The sequence below is a fragment of the Bombina bombina genome, chromosome 4 (genome assembly GCF_027579735.1).
Source record: "Bombina bombina isolate aBomBom1 chromosome 4, aBomBom1.pri, whole genome shotgun sequence".
NCBI lineage: Eukaryota > Metazoa > Chordata > Amphibia > Anura > Bombinatoridae > Bombina > Bombina bombina.
Window position 1 is genome coordinate 876,431,943 of NC_069502.1, and position 26,595 is coordinate 876,458,537.

The window sequence follows — 26,595 nt, forward strand, 5'->3', positions numbered from 1 at the left end:
TGATCTAAATATTACATTTTATTGTTGGTCTATTTTTTATTATTTTTTTTTTTAAATCTTGCATATTTGAATTTAAACATAAAAATATTAAACGATTAAAATTGAAAAATTTCTAAAAGTGAAATCGATAAATCTTCATTATATTTTTCTATGGTTGTGTTTTAATTCGTTACTTCTTTGTTTATTTTTTATTTTTTCCTACATATTGAAAGTAAAGTTATGCGCATTATTCTATATACAATAAATATATTTTTAATTAACATTTTAAATTTTCTTTATATATCAATTATAGATGCAACAATTGATGGAGGAGAGAAACTCTGAACCACTATTCCTAGGTCTATGACTCAAATAATATTTGTTGTGGTAACTTTAATTAAATCAAAAAACACTAATTATTCCCGAGGGAATAAATGAAATGGAAAGAAGACTTGAAATGATAGGAATATTAAAATATAACTTTTATTGGGTTTAAATAAAATAGGAAAAATGTATTAAAACCACACTTAGGTACCGACTGTAAGTTGAATCTAACCAATATCAGTGAAAAATCTTGGTGATTAACACTACTAATGACCACTACTGTAATAAATATTACAGAGGGTAAAAAAGTTGCCTTGTAATTATAATTGCACAATATTATAATGCACTATCCAGTAAATATGAAGGGTATAAATAAGTATACCTTATGTAAAGATTATATTATGGCAATTGGTTATATCCCTTATCAGAGGTGTCTCCTCAATATATTGTTTTTATAATAGCACAGATAATGTTGCTATCAAATATTAGCAGATCTGCTGGAATAGCAGTTATTTAAATTAAAACTGATTTATTATAGTTTTACTAAATCAGTATATTAATTATTCTTGATGTGTTTGTTTGTGTGTTAGTAGAGATGATAATTCTTAAATAATTCAAGTAGTCTAGTTAGTTTCAATGTTCAGTGTGTTTAGTGCACTTTGGTTATGCAGCGTCAGGATAAAGTGACCTTAGTTGATTTATATTGCTGGATTGGTTAAACTTCTATGATGACCAAGATATTGGGTAAACTTGAATAGAGAGCTTGCAGCTCTAAAGGTCACTTTATCCTGACGCTGCATAACCTAAGTGCACTAAACACACTGAACATTGAAACTAACTAGACTACTTGAATTATTTAAGAATTATCATCTCTACTAACACACAAACAAACACATCAAGAATAATTAATATACTGATTTAGTAAAACTATAGTAAATCAGTTTTAATTTAAATAACTGCTATTCCAGCAGATCTGCTAATATTTGATAGCAACATTATCTGTGCTATTATAAAAACAATATATTGAGGAGACAACTCTGATAAGGGATATAACCAATTGCCATAATATAATCTTTACATAAGGTATACTTATTTATACCCTTCATATTTACTGGATAGTGCATTATAATATTGTGCAATTATAATTACAAGGCAACTTTTTTACCCTCTGTAATATTTATTACAGTAGTGGTCATTAGTAGTGGTAATCACCAAGATTTTTCACTGATATTGGTTAGATTCAACTTACAGTCGGTACCTAAGTGTGGTTTTAATAAATTTTTCCTATTTTATTTAAACCCAATAAAAGTTATATTTTAATATTCCTATCATTTCAAGTCTTCTTTCCATTTCATTTATTCCCTCGGGAATAATTAGTGTTTTTTGATTTAATTAAAGTTACCACAACAAATATTATTTGAGTCATAGACCTAGGAGTGCTATAAGTGTATACTTTTTCTTTTGATTTGCAATTTAGTTTCTTTACACAGCACCCACACCCTGCCACATTATGGCTTACTAAAAGGTAAATAGGTCTTTCCATTCTGAGTAGTGCCATTGGTTCCCCTCCAACTCTTTCTGAACCACTATTGTTTGATGTTTCTCAAACACACATGTGGGACCCCGTGAGAAACAGACAAAGAGAGTTAGACACTACAACATCTGACACTGATTCCGAATATGAGTACGAAGAAACTCAGGCCTAGATTTGGAGTTCGGCGGTAAAAGGGCTGTTAACGCTCCGCGGGCTTTTTTCTGGCCGCACCATAAATTTAACTCTGGTATCGAGAGTTCAAACAAATGCTGCGTTAGGCTCCAAAAAAGGAGCGTAGAGCATTTTTACCGCAAATGCAACTCTCGATACCAGAGTTGCTTACGGACGCGGCCGGCCTCAAAAACGTGCTCGTGCACGATTCTCCCATAGGAAACAATGGGGCTGTTTGAGCTGAAAAAAAAACCTAACACCTGCAAAAAAGCAGCGTTCAGCTCCTAACGCAGCCCCATTGTTTCCTATGGGGAAACACTTCCTACGTCTGCACCTAACACTCTAACATGTACCCCGAGTCTAAACACCCCTAACCTTACACTTATTAACCCCTAATCTGCCGCCCTCGCTATCGATGACCCCTGCATATTTTTTTTAACCCCTAATCTGCCGCTCCGTAAACCGCCGCCACCTACGTTATCCCTATGTACCCCTAATCTGCTGCCCTAACCCCGCCGACCCCTATATTATATTTATTAACCCCTAATCTGCCCCCCTCAACGTCGCCGACACCTGCCTACATTTATTAACCCCTAATCTGCCGAGCGGACCTGAGCGCTACTATAATAAAGTTATGAACCCCTAATCCGCCTCACTAACCCTATCATAAATAGTATTAACCCCTAATCTGCCCTCCCTAACATCGCCAACACCTACCTTCAATTATTAACCCCTAATCTGCCGACCAGAGCTCACCGCTATTCTAATAAATTGATTAACCCCTAAAGCTAAGTCTAACCCTAACACTAACACCCCCCTAAGTTAAATATAATTTTTATCTAACGAAATAAATTAACTCTTATTAAATAAATGATTCCTATTTAAAGCTAAATACTTACCTGTAAAATAAATCCTAATATAGCTACAATATAAATTATAATTATATTATAGCTATTTTAGGATTAATATTTATTTTACAGGCAACTTGGTAATTATTTTAACCAGGTACAATAGCTATTAAATAGTTAAGAACTATTTAATAGTTACCTAGTTAAAATAATAACAAATTTACCTGTAAAATAAATCCTAACCTAAGATATAATTAAACCTAACACTACCCTATCAATAAAATAATTAAATAAACTACCTACAATTACCTACAATTAACCTAACACTACACTATCAATAAATTAATTAAACACAATTGCTACAAATAAATACAATTAAATAAACTAGCTAAAGTACAAAAAATAAAAAAGAACTAAGTTACAGAAAATAAAAAAATATTTACAAACATAAGAAAAATATTACAACAATTTTAAACTAATTACACCTACTCTAAGCCCCCTAATAAAATAACAAAGCCCCCCAAAATAAAAAATTCCCTACCCTATTCTAAATTAAAAAAGTTACAAGCTCTTTTACCTTACCAGCCCTGAACAGGGCCCTTTGCGGGGCATGCCCCAAGAATTTCAGCTCTTTTGCCTGTAAAAGAATAAATACAATACCCCCCCCCAACATTACAACCCACCACCCACATACCCCTAATCTAACCCAAACCCCCCTTAAATAAACCTAACACTAAGCCCCTGAAGATCTTCCTACCTTGTCTTCACCATCCAGGTTCACCGATCCGTCCTGAAGAGCTCCTCCGATGTCCTGATCCAAGCCCAAGCGGGGGCTGAAGAGGTCCATGATCCGGTCAAAGTCTTCATCCAAGCGGGGCAGAAGAGGATCTTCCATCCGATTGAAGTCATCATCCAGGCGGCATCTTCTATGGTCTTCCATCCGGAGCGAAGCGGCAGGATCCAGAAGACCTCCAGCGCGGAACATCCATCCGGACCGACGACTGAACGACGAATGACTGTTCCTTTAAGGGACGTCATCCAAGATGGCGTCCCTCGAATTCCGATTGGCTGATAGGATTCTATCAGCCAATCGGAATTAAGGTAGGAATTTTCTGATTGGCTGATGGAATCAGCCAATCAGAATCAAGTTCAATCCGATTGGCTGATCCAATCAGCCAATCAGATTGAGCTCGCATTCTATTGGCTGATCGGAACAGCCAATAGAATGCGAGCTCAATCTGATTAGGTAGTTTATGGGTGTTAGTGTACTTTAGGGTACAGTAGTTAAGAGCTTTATGAACCGGCGTTAGCCAGAAAGCTCTTAACTCCTGCTATTTTCAGGCGGCTGGAATCTTGTCGTTAGAGCTCTAACGCTCACTTCAGAAACGACTCTAAATACCAGCGTTAGAAAGATCCCATTGAAAAGATAGGCTACGCAAATGGCGTAGGGGGATCTGCGGTATGGAAAAGTCGCGGCTGAAAAGTGAGCGTTAGACCCTTTAATCACTGACTCCAAATACCAGCGGGCGGCCAAAACCAGCGTTAGGAGCCTCTAACGCTGGTTTTGACGGCTACCGCCGAACTCCAAATCTAGGCCTCAGGATTTGCAAAGACTACAGGACAAGTCATGGTGTTCTTGTGGAAATTGCATATTGATGCCCACCGTTGTCGAGAGCATATGTTGTCGCGAAAGTGATAAGGTCCGCTTCCATATCCCGAAGGTGGTGCATGTATCTGTGATAATGAATATAGCTCAGACATTATTAATAGAGAACATCTTGAACGACTGAACAAATATACCAACAGCAATGGACCAATGCGCTTTGCCGGTGGTCAAGTCCTGACTGAAAGGTAAATTATCTTTGAATTATATATTTTTTATTTATATTTTTTTTCCCCTATGTATATATGTATGTATTCATGTTTACATATAGAAAAAAAAATAACTGTAGATAAAGACAAACACTCTAATAGAGACAAACATACACACTCACACGTAGACACACACACACACACACAGAGACACATCCACACACACAGAGACGTACACAGACGCACACACACACACAGAGACAGACACACACACAGACACACACACAAACAGAGACAGACACACACACAGACACAGACCCATACTCATACACAGAGACACTCTAACACACACACTCTGACACACACCCTCTGAGACAGACACTCACAGGGACAGACACTCACAGGGACAGACACTCACAGGGACAGACACTCACAGGGACAGACACTCACAGGGACAGACACTCACAGGGACAGACACTCACAGGGACAGACACTCACAGGGACAGACACTCACAGGGACAGACACTCACAGAGACAGACACACATAGATACACACACACACATACACACACACACACATACACACACACACATACACACACACACATACACACACACACATACACACACACACATACACACACACACATAGAGACACACACACACACATAGACACACACACACACATATAGAGTTAGACACACATACACACATAGACACACATACACACATAGACGCACACACACACATAGACACACACACACACACATAGACACACACACATAGACACACACACACACTGAGTCATACTGCGACACACCCAGACGTACTGAGACACACCCAGGCAAAATCAGACAAATTCACACACACTCAGACACAATCAGATACCTATACACACTCAGATACCTAGACACACTCTGATACCTTCACACACACTCATATACCTAGACACACCCATATACCTAGACACACCCAGATACCTAGACACACTCAGATACCTAGACACACTCTGACCCATTCACTCACACTCTGACCCATTCACTCACACTCTGACCCATTCACTCACACTCTGACCCATTCACACACACTCTGACCCATTCACACACACTCTGACCCATTCACACACACTCTGACCCATTCACACACACTCGGACCCATTCACACACACTCGGACACATTCACACACACTCGGACACATTCACACACACTCGGACACATTCACACACACTCACACACACAGACATTCACCCACAATCACACACACACTGAGAGAGAGAGAAAATCACTCTCACACACACTCACAGATACATGCACACTCACAGACACACTAGCACACACGCACACTCAGAGAGAGAGAGAAAATCACTCTCACACACACTCACAGATACATGCACACTCACAGACACACTAGCACACACACAGACACACTCACACACACACTCACAGAGACAGAAACACTCACACACACACCCACATACTCATAGAGAGACATACACACAAACACATAAACTCATAGAGAGACACACAAACACACACTTACACTCATAGAGACAAAGAGTAACAGACAAACACACACACACACTCACTCACAGAGACACTCACAGAGACAGACACTCACACACACACTCACAGAGACAGACACACACTCATAGTGACAAAAACAGACAGACACAAACAGACTCATAGATAGAGACACACACTTATAGAGACAGACACACTCACACACACATACTCATAGAGAGACATACAAACACAAACTCATAGAGAGACACGCACACGCACTCAGTCATAGAGACAAAGACTGACAAACACACACACACTCACAGAGACACTCACACACGCAGAGACAGACACTCACACACACACACAATCACAGAGATAGACACACACACACACTCATAGTGTCAAAAAAAGACAGACACACAAACTCACAGATACAGGCACACACACTCAGAGACAGACACACGTAAAAACACAGAAGCATACACAAAGATATATAAAAATAAAAGCATACAAACGCATATCTATCTGTGTCTCGAACTCTCTATGTGTCTCTCACTCTGTGTGTGTTTGTGTATATATATATATTTAGATATATATTTATATATATTTATCTATTTTAAATTGATTTTTCAGAGCGTATCGAAAAATAGCATATAGAGCCTATTCTACATGGATTCATGACTACCTTGGTCCAAAAGAGAGGAAACCAATACCATCTTGCATGGTTAAAAGTATTCGACTCGCTTTTCCTGCACCCGATAATGTCTACGTAGGCTTCCATTACTCAGATGATGATGGACCAGCATTTGAAATGATTCTTGATTAAAATCTATATATATATATATATATATATATATATTTTATATATATTTTTTTATTATTATTTTGTTTAAGATTTTATTATATGTTTCTTTAAGTTTTCATTTATACATGTTTCATCTGTTATGTATTCAAACAATATAATTATTTAATTATAAAAAAAAATTATAATAAGTGTTAATACATTTTTTGGTTTGATTTGAATAAACATTGTTTTTGTTTTTTGTTTTAATTAAATTATATTATCTTATAAATATCCTATACAAAAAAAATCTAAACTAATACATAATTCATCCAATTATCATATACTTTATGATATTAATTTTTTTTTAAAGAATATCAAAATACATACACAATTTTTTTATTAAAAAAATAACATATTCAAAAGATTATAAGTAAGAAAATTTTAATATTAACATAAAAAAAACAGTGAACAATTCCAAATATAAAACGTTAATAATAAAGACATCAAACAATGGATTAAATATAATTAAATAATCTGTAAACTAACAAGGTCATTGACAAAAGTCTTTTATTTTTTTTAAAAACGAGAATGGTGTTTCTCAATTAACTCTTTTTTCGAAGGCCTAGGTGTGGATGCTATATTGGGTGGTAGTATGACATTTTTAGATTGCCATGTGTGAGAAATGTGTCCATCAACCAGATTCAAAACATCGGTGTTCATTTTGAAAATGTGCGACATGTTCATCTCTTCATACACTGGTCGCATCATCCACTGTTTCTTATTCTTGGGAAAATAAGTATTAAACATGGGTTTCCCGAACGATCCATTTTTTTCAGTTGGACATTTAATTTTCGCTTGCACTCTGTTTGCATTATAGTTATTGGCAAGTGCAGCCAGTTTGGTGCGTGCCTCCATGGCGTCCATCCTGAAGTGAATCCTTTTAGGGCGGTACTTAAGAACAAAGCTATGGAAAACCTCAAGTTTCCCTGTATGACAAAAAAGTGTGAGATGTGGAAGGTCTTTGTCCATCTGATCATTGCACACAATTTTTGTCAACTCTTGGAGAGATTCTGATTGTTTGCTCAGCCATTTTCTTTCATATAACTCATCTTCAACCATTGGTTGATGGTTGCATTTTTTCTCTTCACCATCCTCCATCCATGTGTGAATGTTTAGCACATGGTAGAGGCAAGATTTCCATTTTTTATTCAAAACATCCACATCTCCCTTGCTTAGCATACTTGCTGTCCACAAGTGATTAGTTATTGCAGAGATCCATGGAGATAGCTGTGCACAAGTTCTTTTTTTGGAAACTGTACGCATCTTTTTTTTCAGGCTTTTGGCATAATGCCATACATCGTATTGATGATTTATATTTGGGAATTCCTCTCTTATAATTTTTTTAATACTGACATGTCGGTCAGTTGCAACTACCACCGACAAAACTCCAGAAACCAATATTGAATTTATCGATCTTCTGAATTCTTTGGCCTCCATTGCAACTGATGATGTTGCTTCAGACACTTGTATGACCTGTATATCTAGTATTTTCTTGGTCTTGTCATCCATCACCGTATAGGTGCAATATTTTGCTGAGAATCCCGGGCTATCGCATTGCCCATCACCAGTAACAGTTATTGGTTTGCCCTTTATTTCATCTACATTTCTGTTGACCTCTTCTTTCCAGTATTTGTCAACGATGGGAAACAAAAAGTTTTTTTGATAGTTATAAAAAGTGGGTTTACTTAAAAAGCAAACCCCCAAAAAATTAAACATCTCAGCTATTTTATCGAACTGATTTCCAGAAAAATGTATGGATGAACAGGAAAGGATGTTGCCAATCGGTTTGTTACCGATGGTGGGTTGGCTCACCCATAATTCACTATGATGACGGTCTTCACATTCCCCGTTTACAATAACCATTGTACCCACCAATCTTTTGTGGATGTACATGATTGGAGCATTGCAACTATTGTTGTATCTGCAGGGAATTAATTTTAAGAGTTTGTCAAGATTTTTTTCAAATACAATAAATTTTCTTTCATTTACATATTCTTCATTTGTTTGTTCTACGATCATTGAAAATTCATCTTCTGTGTCCACAGTTGTTTCGGGGATATAAGTAAGATCTTTCTCATCGTCGTCAATATTTTCAATTTGCGAGATATCTTCACTCTGCAAACTTGGTTCAATTGCACTGACCGTTAGCAATTCATCTTGGTTGAGGACTCTTATTCGATCAGTCTGTGTATAGGTTGAAGAAATATTTGGTGTCTCTTGAATAGCAACATTTAGAGCATTGGTATTGTCTGTATCAGACACAGATTGTGTCCTTACTTCCATTTGTGGTGTATTAGTCAGTTGTTCTTGAACAATTGTTGATAAACTATTATCTGCTGACACATCTCCCATGGTCCATGTATATTGATCAATCATTTTAATCAAATTTTTAGTTAGGGTTGCTTTATTCTTTGTTGTACTAATTGTACTTGTTTGTACATTAGCGCTCAAAGTGCCATGAAAATGGTTAAATTCAGTAGATTGATCTCGAGTATTTACGATCTCAGTATTTGTAGAAACATCCATCTTACTTTTATTTATATTTTGTCCACAAGCATGGCAAATGTGTATTCTTTCACGGGTCTCAAACACATATGGAGGGTAACTGGTTGACGTTGACGGTAAATTTGAAGTGTCTATTCCAACATGTGTTTCTGGATTGGAGGAAGATGCAGCAGATCTATATATTCGAGATGGGAATATTGTGGGAAAGGAGGTATCTTTTAAATATCTACTCATTCCATGTGTATAATAGGAGTCTTGATGGAAATGTAAGGAGCACATTCTGTATCTTGTTGTCTTGTTAGTGTCAAAAACCAATTGAACCATCTGTTCAAGTTCATGAGGATTGTACTGATTGGTTTGTTTCAGCCAGAGGCGTATTCGCTCATGTGTTTTGGGGAACACATGCAGAGAAACAGCTGGATTTGAACGTCCTCTTTTGGTTGAACTCCGACATCCAATTACAATACAGTCTGGCATTCTCAAAGTAATCCTAGAAATTAAATTTTTTTTTAAAAAATTGTTTAGTTTACATATAACCAAACAAAAAGTCATTTGAAAATGTATTAGATTTAGATCAAAAAAATTCTATTATACACTATATCAATAAAAAAAAAATGGAAACATAAAACACAATATAAAAAAAGATACATAAAGATGTAATAGAGAAATAAATAAATAAACACCAAAAAAACTACATCAAAGGGAATAAAACACTAAAGACACAGATACACAAGCACCAGAGGCAGACATATATGGTAACATTTATAATATGTAGTGTTTTTCAAACATTTATCAATGAAATGTTTATAATTCAATTGAAATTGAAAATAGAAAAAAAAATTGATTTTGATAATAAAATGATTTTGAAAGGACATTTATACAAAGAACTTTAAAATTTATTTACATTTTTTTTCAATGATATATCCACGGCTAGATTTAGAGTTTTGTCGGTAACGACCCGCGTATCTAACGCTGGCTTTTTTCTGGCCGCACCTTTAAAATAACTCTGGTATTGAGAGTCCACAGAATGGCTGCGTTAGGCTCCAAAAAAGGAGCGTATAGCATATTTAACGCAACTTCAACTCTCGATACCAGAGTTGCTTACGGACGCGGCCAGCCTCAAAAACGTGCTCGTGCACGATTCACCCATAGGAAACAATGGGGCTGTTTGAGCTGAAAGAAAACCTAACACCTGCAAAAAAGCAGCGTTCAGCTCCTAACGCAGCCCCATTGTTTCCTATGGGGAAACACTTCCTACGTCTGCACCCAACACTCTAACATGTACCCCGAGTCTAAACACCCCTAACCTTACACTTATTAACCCCTAATCTGCCGCCCCCGCTATCGATGACCCCGGTATATTATTTTTAACCCCTAATCTGCCGCTCCGTAAACCGCCGCTACTTACATTATCCCTATGTACCCCTAATCTGCTGCCCCTAACACCGCCGACCCCTATATTATATTTATTAACCCCTAATCTGCCCCCCACAACGTCGCAGCCAGCTACCTACAATAATTAACCCCTAATCTGCCGACCGCAAAGAGCCGCCACCTACATTATAGCTATGTACCCCTAATCTGCTGCCCCTAACACCGCCGACCCCTATATTATATTTATTAACCCCTAATCTGCCCCCCTCAACATCGCCTCCACCTGCCTACACTTATTAACCCCTAATCTGCCGAGCGGACCGCACCGCTACTATAATAAAGTTATTAACCCCTAATCCGCCTCACTAACCCTATAATAAATAGTATTAACCCCTAATCTGCCCTCCCTAACATCGCCGACACCTAACTTCAATTATTGACCACTAATCTGCCAACTGGAGCTCACCGCTATTCTAATAAATGTATTAACCCCTAAAGCTAAGTCTAACCCTAACACTAACACCCCCCTAACTTAAATATAATTTTAATCTAACGAAATTAATTAACTCTTCTTAAATAAATTATTCCTATTTAAAGCTAAATACTTACCTGTAAAATAAATCCTAATATAGCTACAATATAAATTATATTTATATTATAGCTATTTTAGGATTAATATTTATTTTACAGGTAACTTTGTATTTATTTTAACCAGGTACAATAGCTATTAAATAGTTAAGAACTATTTAATAGCTAAAATAGTTAAAATAATTACAAATTTACCTGTAAAATAAATCCTAACCTAAGTTACAATTAAACCTAACACTACACTATCAATAAATAAATAAAATAAAATACCTATAATTATCTACAATTAAACCTAACACTACACTATCAATAAATAAATTAAATACAATTCCTACAAATAAATACAATGAAATAAACTAACTAAAGTACAAAAAATAAAAAAGAACTAAGTTACAAAAAATAAAAAAATATTTACAAACATTAGAAATATATTACAACAATTTTAAACTAATTACACCTACTCTAAGCCCCCTAATAAAATAACAAAGCCCCCAAAATAAAAAAATGCCCTACCATATTCTAAATTACTAAAGTTCAAAGCTCTTTTACCTTACCAGCCCTGAACAGGGCCCTTTGCGGGGCATGCCCCAAGAAGTTCAGCTTTTTTGCCTGTAAAAAAAAACATACAATACCCCCCCCAACATTACAACCCACCACCCACATACCCCTAATCTAACCCAAACCCCCCTTAAATAAACCTAACACTAAGCCCCTGAAGATCTCCCTACCTTGAGTCGTCTTCACCCAGCCGAGCCAAATTCTTCATCCAAGCGGAGCAAGAAGAGGTCCTCCATCCGGTAGAAGTCTTCATCCAAGCGGGGCAGAAGAGGTCTTCCATCCGATTGAAGTCTTCATCCAAGCGGAATCTTCTATCGTCATCCATCCGGAGCGGAGCGGCAGCATCCTGAAGACCTCCGACGCGGAAGATCCATCCTGGCCGACGACTGAACGACGAATGACTGTTCCTTTAAATGACGTCATCCAAGATGGCAACCCTCGAATTCCGATTGGCTGATAGGATTCTATCAGCCAATCGGAATTAAGGTAGGAATATTCTGATTGGCTGATGGAATCAGCCAATCAGAATCAAGTTCAATCCGAATCAGAATCAAGTTCTATCCGATTGGCTAATCCAATCAGCCAATCGGATTGAACTTGATTTTGATTGGCTGATGGAATCAGCCAATCAGAATATTCCTACCTTAATTCCGATTGGCTGATAGAATCCTATCAGCCAATCGGAATTCGAGGGACGCCATCTTGGATGACGTCATTTAAAGGAACCGTCATTTGTCGTTCAGTCGTCGGCCAGGATGGATGTTCCGCGTCAGAGGTCTTCAGGATGCTGCCGCTCTGGATGGATGACAATAGAAGATTCCGCTTGGATGAAGACTTCAATCGGATGGAAGACCTCTTCTGCCCCGCTTGGATGAAGACGTCTACCGGATGGAGGACCTCTTCTTGCTCCGCTTGGATGAAGAATTTGGCTCGGCTGGGTGAAGACGACTCAAGGTAGGGAGATCTTCAGGGGCTTAGTGTTAGGTTTATTTAAGGGGGGTTTGGGTTAGATTAGGGGTATGTGGGTGGTGGGTTGTAATGTTGGGGGGGGGGGGTATTGTATGTTTTTTTTTACAGGCAAAAGAGCTGAACTTCTTGGGGCATGCCCCGCAAAGGGCCCTGTTCAGGGCTGGTAAGGTAAAAGAGCTTTGAACTTTAGTAATTTAGAATAGGGTAGGGCATTTTTTTATTTTGGGGGGCTTTGTTATTTTATTAGGGGGCTTAGAGTAGGTGTAATTAGTTTAAAATTGTTGTAATATATTTCTAATGTTTGTAAATATTTTTTTATTTTTTGTAACTTAGTTCTTTTTTATTTTTTGTACTTTAGTTAGTTTATTTCATTGTATTTATTTGTAGGAATTGTATTTAATTTATTTATTGATAGTGTAGTGTTAGCTTTAATTGTAGATAATTATAGGTATTTTATTTAATTTATTTATTGATAGTGTAGTGTTAGGTTTAATTGTAACTTAGGTTAGGATTTATTTCTCCAACATTGGTGTGTCCGGTCCACGGCGTCATCCTTACTTGTGGGAATATCTCTTCCCCAACAGGAAATGGCAAAGAGTCCCAGCAAAGCTGGCCATATAGTCCCTCCTAGGCTCCGCCCACCCCAGTCATTCTCTTTGCCGTTGCACAGGCAATATCTCCACGGAGATGGTTAAGAGTATGTGGTGTTTATTCTACTATCAAGAGTTTGTTATTTTAAAATAGTGCTGGTATGTACTATTTACTCTGAAACAGAAAAAGATGAAGATTCTGTTTGTGAGAGGAAGATGATTTTAGCAGACAGTAACTAAAATCGATTGCTGTTTCCACATGGGACTGTTGAGATGAAGTAACTTCAGTTGGGGGAAACAGTTAGCAGACTAGCCATATTTCTAACAAGACTGTGTAATGCTGGAAGGCTGTCATTTTCCCCCCAGTAAGCCATTTTCTTAGTCTCAAACAGAATAAAGGGCTTAATATGGGCTATAAAACTGGTAGACACTTTTATGGGCTAAATCGATTGCTTTATTTGGACATTTTATACATGTTTATGCTGATAATTCACACTTATAAACTTGGGGAACGTTTTTTAACGTCAGGCACTATGTTAGACACCTTTTCCAGTCAGGAAGGGCCTTCCCACTTGTAGGCTGAGCCTCATTTTCGCGCCATTAGTGCGCAGTTGTTTTTGAGAGCAAGACATGCAGATGCATGTGTGAGGACCTGAAAGTAGTTGGAAAAGTTCCTAGAAGGCGTCATTTGGTATCGTATTCCCCTCTGGGCTTGGTAAAGTCACAGCAAAGGCTGTAGCTGGGACTGTCTAGGGGTTAAATCTGTAACCGGCTCCGGTTTCGTTATTTTAAGGGTTAAAGCTCTGAAAATTGGTAAATTGGTAAATTTTGAACAATTCCTTCATATTTTTTCACATATTCAGTAATAAAGTGTGCTCTGTTTAAAATTTAAAGAGACAGTAACGGTTTTGTTTTAAAACGGTTTTTGTGCTTTATTGACAAGTTTAAGCCTGTTTAACATGTCTGTGCCTTCAGATAAGCTATGTTCTATATGTATGAAAGCCAATGTGTCTCCCCCTTCAAAATTGTGTGATAATTGTGCCATAGCGTCCAAACAAAGTAAGGACAGTACTGCCACAGATAATGAAATTGCCCAAGATGATTCCTCAGATGAAGGGAGTAGACATGGTTCTACATCATCTCCTTCTGTGTCTACGCCAGTTTTGCCCACGCAGGAGGCCCCTAGTACTTCTAGCGCGCCAATGCTTATTACCATGCAACAATTGACGGCTGTAATGGATAACTCCATAGCAAATATTTTATCCAAAATGCCTGCATATCAGAGAAAGCGTGATTGCTCTGTTTTAAACACTGAAGAGCAGGAGGGCGCTGATGATAATTGTTCTGTCATACCCTCACACCAATCTGAAGGGGCCATGAGGGAGGTTTTGTCAGATGGGGAAATTTCAGATTCAGGAAAAATTTCTCAACAGGCTGAACCTGATGTTGTGACATTTAAATTTAAATTAGAACATCTCCGCGCACTGCTTAAGGAGGTGTTATCTACTCTGGATGATTGTGACAACTTGGTCATTCCAGAAAAATTATGCAAGATGGACAAGTTCCTAGAGGTTCCGGTGCACCCCGACGCTTTTCCTATACCCAAGCGGGTGGCGGACATAGTGAATAAGGAGTGGGAGAAGCCCGGCATACCTTTTGTCCCCCCTCCTATATTTAAGAAATTATTTCATATGGTCGACCCCAGAAAGGACTTATGGCAGACAGTCCCTAAGGTCGAGGGGGCAGTTTCTACTCTAAACAAGCGCACTACTATTCCTATCGAGGATAGTTGTGCTTTCAAAGATCCTATGGATAAAAAATTGGAAGGTTTGCTTAAAAAGATTTTCTCTTGTTAAGTGTGTTCAGTCCACGGGTCATCCATTACTTATGGGGATATATTCTCCTTCCCAACAGGAAGTTGCAAGAGGATCACCCAAGCAGAGCTGCTATATAGCTCCTCCCCTCACATGTCATATCCAGTCATTCTCTTGCAACCCTCAACAAAGAAGGAGGTCGCGAGAGGAGCTGGAGTTTTTACTTAACTATTCTTCAATCAAAAGTTTGTTATTTTAAATGGCACCGGAGTGTGCTGTTTTTCTATCTCAGGCAGTATTTGGAAGAAGAAACTGCCTGCGTTTTTTTTCTATGATCTTAGCAGGCGTAACTAAGATCCACTGGCTGTTCTCGACATTCTGAGGAGTGGGGTAACTTCAGAAACTGGGAATAGCATGCGGGGTCCTCCGCAAATGAGGTATGTACAGTACATTATTTTCTGGGAATGGAATTGACTAAGAAAATACTGCTGTTACCGTATGATGTAAGTACAGCCTTAAATGCAGTAGTGGCAACTGGTATCAGGCTGATAAATGTATGCGCAGTCGAGTTATTTTCTAGGGACTAGAATTTGACTGAGAAAATGCTGTTAAAACTGAAATAATTCTTAAGCCTTATCTGCAGTGGTAGCGACTGGTAGCAGGCTTAGTGATAACTTTGCATGACATTGGAAAATGTTGTTTTTTAATAAAACGTTTACTGGCATGTTATTCGTTTTTGTGAGGTACTTTGGTGATAAATCTCTTTGGGCATGATTTTTTCCACATGGCTAACATATATTTTCTGCATGGAAACCGTTATATCAGGGCTCCCACTGTTGTAATAGGAGTGTGAGGGACCTTGTTTTAGCGCCTTGTTGCGCAGTTAAAATTCTAGCACAGTTTTCCTGCTTCTTCCTCCTTGATCCAGGACGTCTCTAGAGAGCTCAGGGGTCTGCAAAATTCATTTTTGAGGGAGGTAATCAGTCACAGCAGATCTGTGACAGTGTGCTTGACTGTGATTAAAAGTGTTAAATCTTAATTGATATCTGTTTTATCCGTTTTGGGTATTGAGGGGTTAATCATCCTTTTGCTAATGGGTGCAATCCTCTGCTAATAATACACTTCTTGTTAAGAATTGTTTAATTATATCTGTATTTTTGAAGCGCTGCAGCGTTTTTTATATTGCTTGTAAACTTATTGAAAGTGATTTCCAAGTTTGCTAGTTTCATTGCTAAGTCTGTTTAAACATGTCTGATTCAGAGGAAACTGTTTGTTCATCATGTTCAAAAGCCAATGTGGAGCCCAATAGAATGATGTGTACCAATTGTATTGATATTGCTTTGAATAAAAGTCAATCTGTACCGATAGAGAAACTATCACCAGACAACGAGGGGGAAGTTATGCCGCCTAACTCTCCTCACGTGTCAGTACCTGCGTCTCCCGCTCGGGAGATGCGTAGGATTGAGACGCCAAGTACATCTAGGCCCTTACAAATCACTTTACATGATATGGCTAATGTTATGAAAGAAGTATTATATAATATGCCTGAATTAAGGGGCAAGCGCGATAGCTCTGGGTTAAGGACAGAGCGCGCTGATGACACGAGAGCCATGTCTGATACTGCGTCACAATTTGCAGAACATGAAGACGGTGAGCTTCATTCTGTCGGTGACGGTTCTGATCCGGGGAGACCGGATTCGGAAATTTAAAATTTTAAATTTAAGCTTGAGAACCTCCGTGTGTTACTAGGGGAGGTGTTAGCGGCTCTGAATGATTGCGACACGGTGGCAATTCCAGAGAAAATGTGTAGGTTGGATAGATACTATGCGGTACCGGTGTGTACTGACGTCTTTCCTATACCAAAAAGACTTACAGAAATTATTAGTAAGGAGTGGGATAGACCCGGTGTGCCTTTTTCCCCTCCCCCGATATTAAGAAAAATGTTTCCTGTAGACGCCACCACACCAGACTTATGGCAGGCGGTCCCTAAGGTGGAGGGAGCAGTTTCTACTTTAGCCAAGCGTACCACTATCCCGGTGGAGGATAGCTGTGCTTTCTCAGATCCAATGGATAAAAAATTAGAGGGTTATCTTAAGAAAATGTTTGTTCAACAGGGTTTTATATTGCAGCCTCTTGCATGCATTGCGCCTGTCACAGCTGCAGCGGCATTCTGGTTTGAGTCTCTGGAAGAGGCAATTCACACAGCGCCATTGGATGAGGCTTTGTGCAAAGTTAGAACCCTTAAGCAAGCTAATGCGTTTGTTTCAGATGCCGTAGTACATCTAACCAAACTTACGGCTAAAAATTCCGGATTCGCCATACAGGCGCGCAGAGCGCTCTGGCTTAAATCCTGGTCAGCGGATGTAACTTCCAAGTCTAAGCTACTTAACATTCCTTTCAAAGGGCAGACCTTATTCGGGCCCGGCTTGAAGGAAATTATTGCTGACATTACGGGAGGTAAGGGCCACGCCCTTCCTCAGGACAGGGCCAAACCAAAGGCCAAACAGTCTAATTTTCGTGCCTTTCGTAACTTCAAGGCAGGAGCAGCATCAACTTCCTCCGCTCCAAAACAGGAAGGAACTACTGCTCGTTACAGACAGGGTTGGAAAGGCAACCAGTCATGGAACAAGGGCAAGCAGGCCAGAAAGCCTACTCCCGCCCCTAAGACAGCATGAAGACAGGGCCCCCTATCCGGAGACGGATTTAGTGGGGGCAGACTTTCTCTCTTCGCCCAGGCTTGGGCAAGAGATGTGCAGGATCCCTGGACGTTGAAGATTATATCTCAGGGATACCTTCTGGATTTCAAAACCTCTCCTCCACAAGGGAGGTTCCATCTATCGAGGTTATCAACAAACCTAGTAAAGAGAGAGGCATTTCTACAATGTGTACAAGACCTCTTAATCATGGGAGTGATCCACTCAGTTCCGCGATCGGAACAGGGACAAGGATTTTACTCAAATCTATTTGTGGTTCCCAAAAAAGAGGGAACCTTCAGACCAATCTTGGACTTAAAGATCTTAAACAAATTCCTAAGGGTACCATCGGTCAAGATGGAAACCATTCGAACCATCCTACCCATGATCCAAGAGGGTCAATATATGACCACAGTGGACTTAAAGGATGCTTACCTTCACATACCGATTCACAAAGATCATTATCGGTACCTAAGGTTTGCCTTTCTAGACAGGCATTACCAGTTTGTGGCTCTTCCCTTCGGGTTAGCCACGGCCCCGAGAATTTTTACAAAGGTTCTGGGTTCACTTCTGGCGGTACTAAGACCACGAGGCATAGCGGTGGCTCCGTACCTAGATGACATTCTGATACAAGCGTCAAGTTTTCAGCATGCAAAGTCTCATACAGAGATAGTTCTAGCATTTCTGAGGTCGCATGGGTGGAAAGTGAATGTGGAAAAGAGTTCTCTGTTACCACTCACAAGGGTTCCTTTTCTAGGGACTCTTATAGATTCTGTAGAGATGAAGATTTACCTGACGGAGTTCAGGTTATCAAAGATTCTCAATGCTTGCCGTGTCCTTCATTCCGTTCCAAGCCCATCAGTAGCTCAGTGCATGGAGGTAATCGGCTTAATGGTCGCGGCAATGGACATAGTGCCATTTGCGCGCCTGCATCTCAGACCGCTGCAACTATGCATGCTCAGTCAATGGAACAGGGATTATTCAGATCTGTCCCCTTTGCTAAATCTGGACCAGGAGACCAGAGATTCTCTTCTCTGGTGGTTGTCACTGGTTCATCTGTCCAAAGGAATGACCTTTCGCTTGCCAGATTGGACGATTGTAACAACGGATGCCAGCCTTCTAGGCTGGGGAGCAGTCTGGAATTCCCTGAAAGCACAGGGATCGTGGACTCAGGAGGAGAAACTCCTTCCAATAAACATTCTAGAATTAAGAGCAATATTCAATGCTCTTCTAGCTTGGCCTCAGTTAGCAAAACTGAGGTTCATCAGATTTCAGTCGGACAATATCACGACTGTGGCTTACATCAATCATCAAGGGGGAACCAGGAGTTCCCTAGCGATGTTGGAAGTCTTGAAGATAATTCGCTGGGCAAAGTCTCACTCTTGCCACCTGTCAGCGATTTACATCCCAGGCGTAGAGAACTGGGAGGCGGATTTCCTAAGTCGCCAGACTTTTCATCCGGGAGAGTGGGAACTTCACCCGGAGGTATTTGCTCAACTGATTCATCGTTGGGGCAAACCGGATCTGGATCTCATGGCATCTCGCCAGAACGCGAAGCTTCCTTGTTACGGATCCAGGTCCAGGGACCCGGGAGCGGTGCTGGTAGATGCATTAGCAGCCCCTTGGGTTTTCAACATAGCTTATGTGTTTCCACCATTTCCGTTGCTACTTCGACTGATTGCCAGGATCAAACAGGAGAAGGCATCGGTAATTCTGATAGCGCCTGCGTGGCCACGCAGGACCTGGTATGCAGACCTAGCGGACATGTCGTCCTGTCCACCATGGTCTCTTCCTCTGAGGCAGGACCTTCTAATTCAGGGTCCTTTCAACCATCCAAACCTAATTTCTCTGAGGCTGACTGCCTGGAAATTGAACGTTTGATTCTATCAAAGCGTGGGTTTTCGGATTCGGTTATTGATACATTGATACAGGCTCGGAAACCTGTGACCAGAAAAATTTACCATAAGATATGGCGTAAATATTTATATTGGTGCGAATCCAAGAGTTACTCATGGAGTAAGGTTAGGATTCCTAGGATATTGGCTTTTCTACAAGAGGGTTTAGAAAAGGGTTTATCTGCTAGTTCGCTAAAGGGACAGATTTCAGCTCTGTCTATTCTTTTACACAAACGTCTGGCAGAGAATCCAGACGTCCAGGCCTTTTGTCAGGCTTTGGCTAGAATTAAGCCTGTGTTTAAAGCTGTTGCTCCTCCGTGGAGCTTAAACTTGGTTCTTAAAGTTCTTCAGGGTGTTCCGTTTGAACCCCTTCATTCCATTGATATTAAGCTTTTATCTTGGAAAGTTTTGTTTTTGATGGCTATTTCCTCGGCTCGAAGAGTCTCTGAGTTATCTGCCTTACATTGTGATTCTCCTTATCTGATCTTTCATTCAGACAAGGTAGTTCTGCGTACGAAACCTGGGTTTTTACCTAAGGTTGTTTCTAACAGGAATATCAATCAAGAGATTGTTGTTCCATCATTATGTCCTAATCCTTCTTCAAAGAAGGAACGTCTTTTGCATAATCTAGACGTGGTCCGTGCTCTGAAGTTCTACTTACAGGCAACTAAAGATTTTAGACAAACTTCTTCTCTGTTTGTCGTTTACTCTGGACAGAGGAGAGGTCAAAAGGCTTCGGCTACCTCTCTCTCTTTTTGGCTTCGTAGCATAATACATTTAGCCTATGAGACTGCTGGACAGCAGCCTCCTGAAAGAATTACAGCTCATTCCACTAGAGCTGTGGCTTCCACCTGGGCCTTTAAGAATGAGGCCTCTGTTGAACAGATTTGCAAGGCTGCAACTTGGTCTTCACTTCATACTTTTTCCAAATTTTACAAATTTGACACTTTTGCTTCTTCAGAGGCTGGTTTTGGGAGAAAGGTTCTACAGGCAGTGGTTCCTTCTGTTTAATGTTCCTGCCTTGTCCCTCCCATCATCCGTGTACTTAGCATTGGTATTGTTATCCCATAAGTAATGAATGACCCGTGGACTGAACACACTTAACAAGAGAAAACATAATTTATGCTTACCTGATAAATTTATTTCTCTTGTAGTGTGTTCAGTCCACGGCCCGCCCTGTCTTTTTAAAGGCAGGTTCTAAATTTTAATATTATAACTCCAGTCACCACTGCACCTTATAGTTTCTCCTTTCTCGTCTTGTTTCGGTCGAATGACTGGATATGACATGTGAGGGGAGGAGCTATATAGCAGCTCTGCTTGGGTGATCCTCTTGCAACTTCCTGTTGGGAAGGAGAATATATCCCCATAAGTAATGGATGACCCGTGGACTGAACACACTACAAGAGAAATAAATTTATCAGGTAAGCATAAATTATGTTTTTGTACAGCAAGGTTACCTTCTACAACCCATTTCGTGCATTGTTCCTGTCACTACAGCAGCGTGGTTCTGGTTCGAGGAACTAGAAAAGTCGCTCAGTAGAGAGACTCCATATGAGGAGGTTATGGACAGAGTTCACGCACTTAAGTTGGCTAACTCTTTTATTTTAGATGCCGCTTTGCAATTAGCTAGATTAGCGGCGAAAAATTCAGGGTTTGCAATTGTGGCGCACAGAGCGCTTTGGCTAAAGTCTTGGTCAGCGGATGTATCATCCAAGACAAAATTGCTTAACATCCCCTTCAAGGGTAAAACTCTCTTTGGACCAGAATTGAAAGAGATTATCTCAGACATCACTGAGGGAAAGGGTCACGCCCTCCCACAAGATAGGCCTTTCAAGGCCAAGAATAAGTCTAATTTTCGTTCCTTTCGTAATTTCAGGAACGGACCGGCCTCTAATTCTGCATCCTCTAAGCAAGAGGGTAATGCCTCACAGTTCAAACCAGCCTGGAAACCGATGCAAGGCTGGAACAAGGGTAAGCAGACCAAGAAGCCTGCTACCGCTAACAAAACAGCATGAAGGAGTAGCCCCCGATCCGGGACCGGATCTAGTGGGGGGCAGACTCTCTCTCTTTGCTCAGGCTTGGGCAAGAGATGTTCAGGATCCCTGGACGCTAGAAATAGTTTCTCAGGGTTATCTTCTGGAATTCAAGGAACTACCCCCAAGGGGAAGGTTCCACATGTCTCACTTATCCTCAAACCAAATAAAGAAACAGGTGTTCTTACATTGTGTAGAAGACCTGTTAAAGATGGGAGTCATACACCCAGTTCCAATGATGGAACAAGGAATGGGATTTTACTCAAATCTGTTCGTAGTTCCCAAAAAAGAGGGAACCTTCAGACCAATTCTGGATTTAAAGATCCTAAACAAATTTCTCAGGGTACCATCGTTCAAAATGGAAACCATTCGAACGATTCTACCCACTATCCAGGAAGGTCAATTTATGACTACCGTGGATCTAAAGGATGCGTACCTACATATTCCTATCCACAAAGAACATCATCAGTTCCTAAGGTTCGCCTTTCTGGACAAACATTACCAGTTTGTGGCACTCCCATTCGGATTAGCCACTGCTCCAAGGATTTTCACAAAGGTACTCGGGTCCCTTCTAGCGGTTCTAAGACCGAGGGGCATTGCAGTAGTACCATACTTGGACGACATTCTAATACAAGCGTCGTCCCTTTCAAAAGCAAAGGCTCATACAGACATCATTCTGGCCTTTCTCAGATCTCACGGATGGAAGGTGAACATAGAAAAAAGTTCTCTGTCTCCGTCAACAAGAGTTCCCTTCTTGGGAACAATAATAGATTCCTTAGAAATTAGGATCTTTCTGACAGATGTCAGAAAGTCAAAACTTCTAAGCGCTTGTCAAGTTCTTCATTCTGTTCCACGTCCTTCCATAGCTCAGTGCATGGAAGTAGTAGGGTTGATGGTTGCAGCAATGGACATAGTTCCTTTTGCGCGAATTCATCTAAGACCATTACAACTGTGCATGCTGAAACAGTGGAATGGGGACTATACAGACTTGTCTCCAGTGATTCAAGTAGATCAGAAGACCAGAGATTCACTCCGTTGGTGGATATCCCTGGACCACCTATCCCAGGGAATGAGCTTCCGCAGACCAGAGTGGGTCATTGTCATGACCGACGCCAGTCTAGTGGGCTGGGGTGCGGTCTGGGAATCCCTGAAAGCTCAGGGACTATGGTCTCGGGAAGAGTCTCTTCTCCCGATAAACATTCTGGAACTAAGAGCGATATTCAATCATAAGATTCCAATCAGACAACATGATGGCTGTTGCGTATATCAATCATCAGGGGGGAACAAGGAGTTCCCTGGCAATGAAAGAAGTAACCAAAATAATACAATGGGCGGAGAATCACTCCTGCCATCTATCTGCGATCCACATCCCAGGTGTGGAAAACTGGGAAGCGGATTATCTGAGTCGTCAGACATTCCATCCGGGGGAGTGGGAACTCCACCCGGAGATTTTTGCCCAGTTGACTCAATTATGGGGCATTCCAGACATGGATCTGATAGCGTCTCGTCAGAACTTCAAGGTTCCTTGCTACGGGTCCAGATCCAGGGATCCCAAGGCGACTCTAGTGGATGCACTAGTAGCGCCTTGGACCTTCAACCTAGCTTATGTATTTCCACCGTTTCCTCTCATTCCCAGGCTGGTAGCCAGGATCAAACAGGAGAGGGCCTTGTGATCTTGATAGCTCCTGCGTGGCCACGCAGGACTTGGTATGCAGACCTGGTGAATATGTCATCGGTTCCACCATGGAAGCTACCTTTGAGACAGGACCTTCTTGTTCAGGGTCCATTCGAACATCCAAATCTGGTCTCCCTCCAGCTGACGGCTTGGAGATTGAACGCTTGATTCTATCAAAGCGTGGGTTTTCAGATTTACCATAAAATATGGAAAAGATATATCTGCTGGTGTGAATCCAAGGGATTCCCTTGGAATAAGATAAAAATTCCTAAGATTCTTTCCTTTCTGCATGAAGGTTTGGATAAAGGATTATCTGCGAGTTCTCTAAAGGGACAGATTTCTGCTTTATCTGTCTTACTACACAAATGACTGGCAGCTATGCCAGATGTTCAAGCATTTGTTCAGGCTCTGGTTAGGATCAAGCCTGTTTACAGACCTTTGACTCCTCCCTGGAGTTTAAATCTAGTTCTTTCAGTTCTTCAAGGGGTTCCGTTTGAACCTCTACATTCCATAGATATTAAGTTGTTATCTTGGAAAGTTTTGTTTTTCGTTGCTATTTCTTCTGCTAGAAGAGTTTCAGAGTTATCTGCTCTGCAGTGTTCTCCGCCCTATCTGGTGTTCCATGCAGATAAGGTGGTTTTGCGTACTAAGCCTGGTTTTCTTGCAAAGGTTGTTTCTAACAAAAATATTAACCAGGAGATAGTTGTACCTTCTTTGTGTCCGAATCCAGTTTCAAAGAAGGAACGTTTGTTACACAATTTGGACGTAGTCCGTGCTCTAAAATTCTATTTAGAAGCAACAAAAGATTTCAGACAAACATCTTCTCTGTTTGTCATCTATTCTGGTAAAAGGAGAGGTCAAAAAGCGACTTCTACCTCTCTTTCCTTTTGGCTTAAAAGCATCATCCGATTGGCTTACGAGACTGCCAGACGGCAGCCTCCTGAAAGAATCACAGCTCACTCCACTAGGGCTGTGGCTTCCACATGGTCCTTCAAGAACGAGGCTTCTGTTGATCAGATATGTAAGGCAGCGACTTGGTCTTCACTGCACACTTTTGCCAAATTTTACAAATTTGATACTTTTGCTTCTTCGGAGGCTATTTTTGGGAGAAAGGTTTTGCAAGCCGTGGTGCCTTCCGTTTAGGTAACCTGATTTGCTCCCTCCCTTCATCCGTGTCCTAAATCTTTGGTATTGGTTCCCACAAGTAAGGATGACGCAGTGGACCGGACACACCAATGTTGGAGAAAACAGAATTTATGCTTACCTGATAAATTACTTTCTCCAACGGTGTGTCCGGTCCACGGCCCGCCCTGGTTTTTTAATCAGGTCTGATGAATTATTTTCTCTAACTACAGTCACCACGGTACCATATGGTTTCTCCTATATTTTTCCTCCTGTCCGTCGGTCGAATGACTGGGGTGGGCGGAGTGTAGGAGGGACTATATGGCCAGCTTTGCTGGGACTCTTTGCCATTTCCTGTTGGGGAAGAGATATTCCCACAATTAAGGATGACGCCGTGGACCGGACACACCGTTGGAGAAAGTAATTTATCAGGTAAGCATAAATTCTGTTTTTACAGGTAAATTTGTAATTATTTTAACTATTTTAGCTATTAAATAGTTCTTAACTATTTAATAGCTATTGTACCTGGTTAAAATAAATACAAAGTTACCTGTAAAATAAATATTAATCCTAAAATAGCTATAATATAAATATAATTTATATTGTAGCTATATTAGGATTTATTTTACAGGTAAGTATTTAGCTTTAAATAGGAATAATTTATTTAAGAAGAGTTAATTAATTTCGTTAGATTAAAATTATATTTAAATTAGGGGGGTGTTAGGGTTAGATTTAGCTTTAGGGGTTAATACATTTATTAGAATAGCGGTGAGCTCCAGTCGGCAGATTAGGGGTTAATAATTGAAGTTAGGTGTCGGCGATGTTAGGGAGGGCAGATTAGGGGTTAATACTATTTATTATAGGGTTAGTGAGGCGGATTAGGGGTTAATAACTTTATTATAGTAGCGGTGCGGTCCGCTCGGCAGATTAGGGGTTAATAAGTGGAGGCGACGTTGAGGGGGGCAGATTAGGGGTTAATAAATATAATATAGGGGTCGGCGGTGTTAGGGGCAGCAGATTAGGGGTACATAGCTATAATGTAGGTGGCGGCTCTTTGCGGTCGGCAGATTAGGGGTTAATTATTGTAGGTAGCTGGCTGCGACATTGTGGGGGGCAGGTTAGGGGTTAATAAATATAATATAGGGGCCGGCGGTGTTAGGGGCAGCAGATTAGGGGTACATAAGTATAACGTAGGTGGCGGTCGGCAGATTAGGGGTTAAAAAAATGTATTTGAGTGTCGGCGATGTGGGGGGGCCTCGGTTTAGGGGTACATAGGTAGTTTATGGGTGTTAGTGTACTTTAGAGTACAGTAGTTAAGAGCTTTATAAACCGGCGTTAGACCAGAAAGCTCTTAACTACTGACTTTTTTCTGCGGCTGGAGTTTTGTCGTTAGATTTCTAACGCTCACTTCAGACACGACTCTAAATACCGGAGTTAGAAAGATCCCATTGAAAAGATAGGATACGCAATTGACGTAAGGGGATCTGCGGTATGGAAAAGTCACGGCTGAAAAGTGAGCGTTAGACCCTTTTCTTTCATGTAATTAGCAAGAGTCCATGAGCTAGTGACGTATGGGATATACATTCCTACCAGGAGGGGCAAAGTTTCCCAAACCTCAAAATGCCTATAAATACACCCCTCACCACACCCACAATTCAGTTTTACAAACTTTGCCTCCTATGGAGGTGGTGAAGTAAGTTTGTGCTAGATTCTACGTTGATATGCGCTCCGCAGCAAGTTGGAGCCCGGTTTTCCTCTCAGCGT

The 26,595-nt window shown here is 40.3% G+C and overlaps 1 protein-coding gene across 1 annotated transcript in view; it reads left to right on the forward strand.

Moving 5' to 3' along the window:
• The window catches only part of LOC128657397 (oocyte zinc finger protein XlCOF6.1-like), a 248,550-nt gene extending 244,789 nt beyond the window's left edge, over window positions 1–3,761 (forward strand). Inside the window, exon 9 of the mRNA XM_053711733.1 lies at window positions 3,632–3,761. Within this exon, the coding sequence (XP_053567708.1) occupies window position 3,632 (1 nt within the window). The 3' untranslated portion in view covers window positions 3,633–3,761. The remainder of the gene's footprint in view (window positions 1–3,631) is intronic.
• Window positions 3,762–26,595: the final 22,834 nt, after the last annotated feature.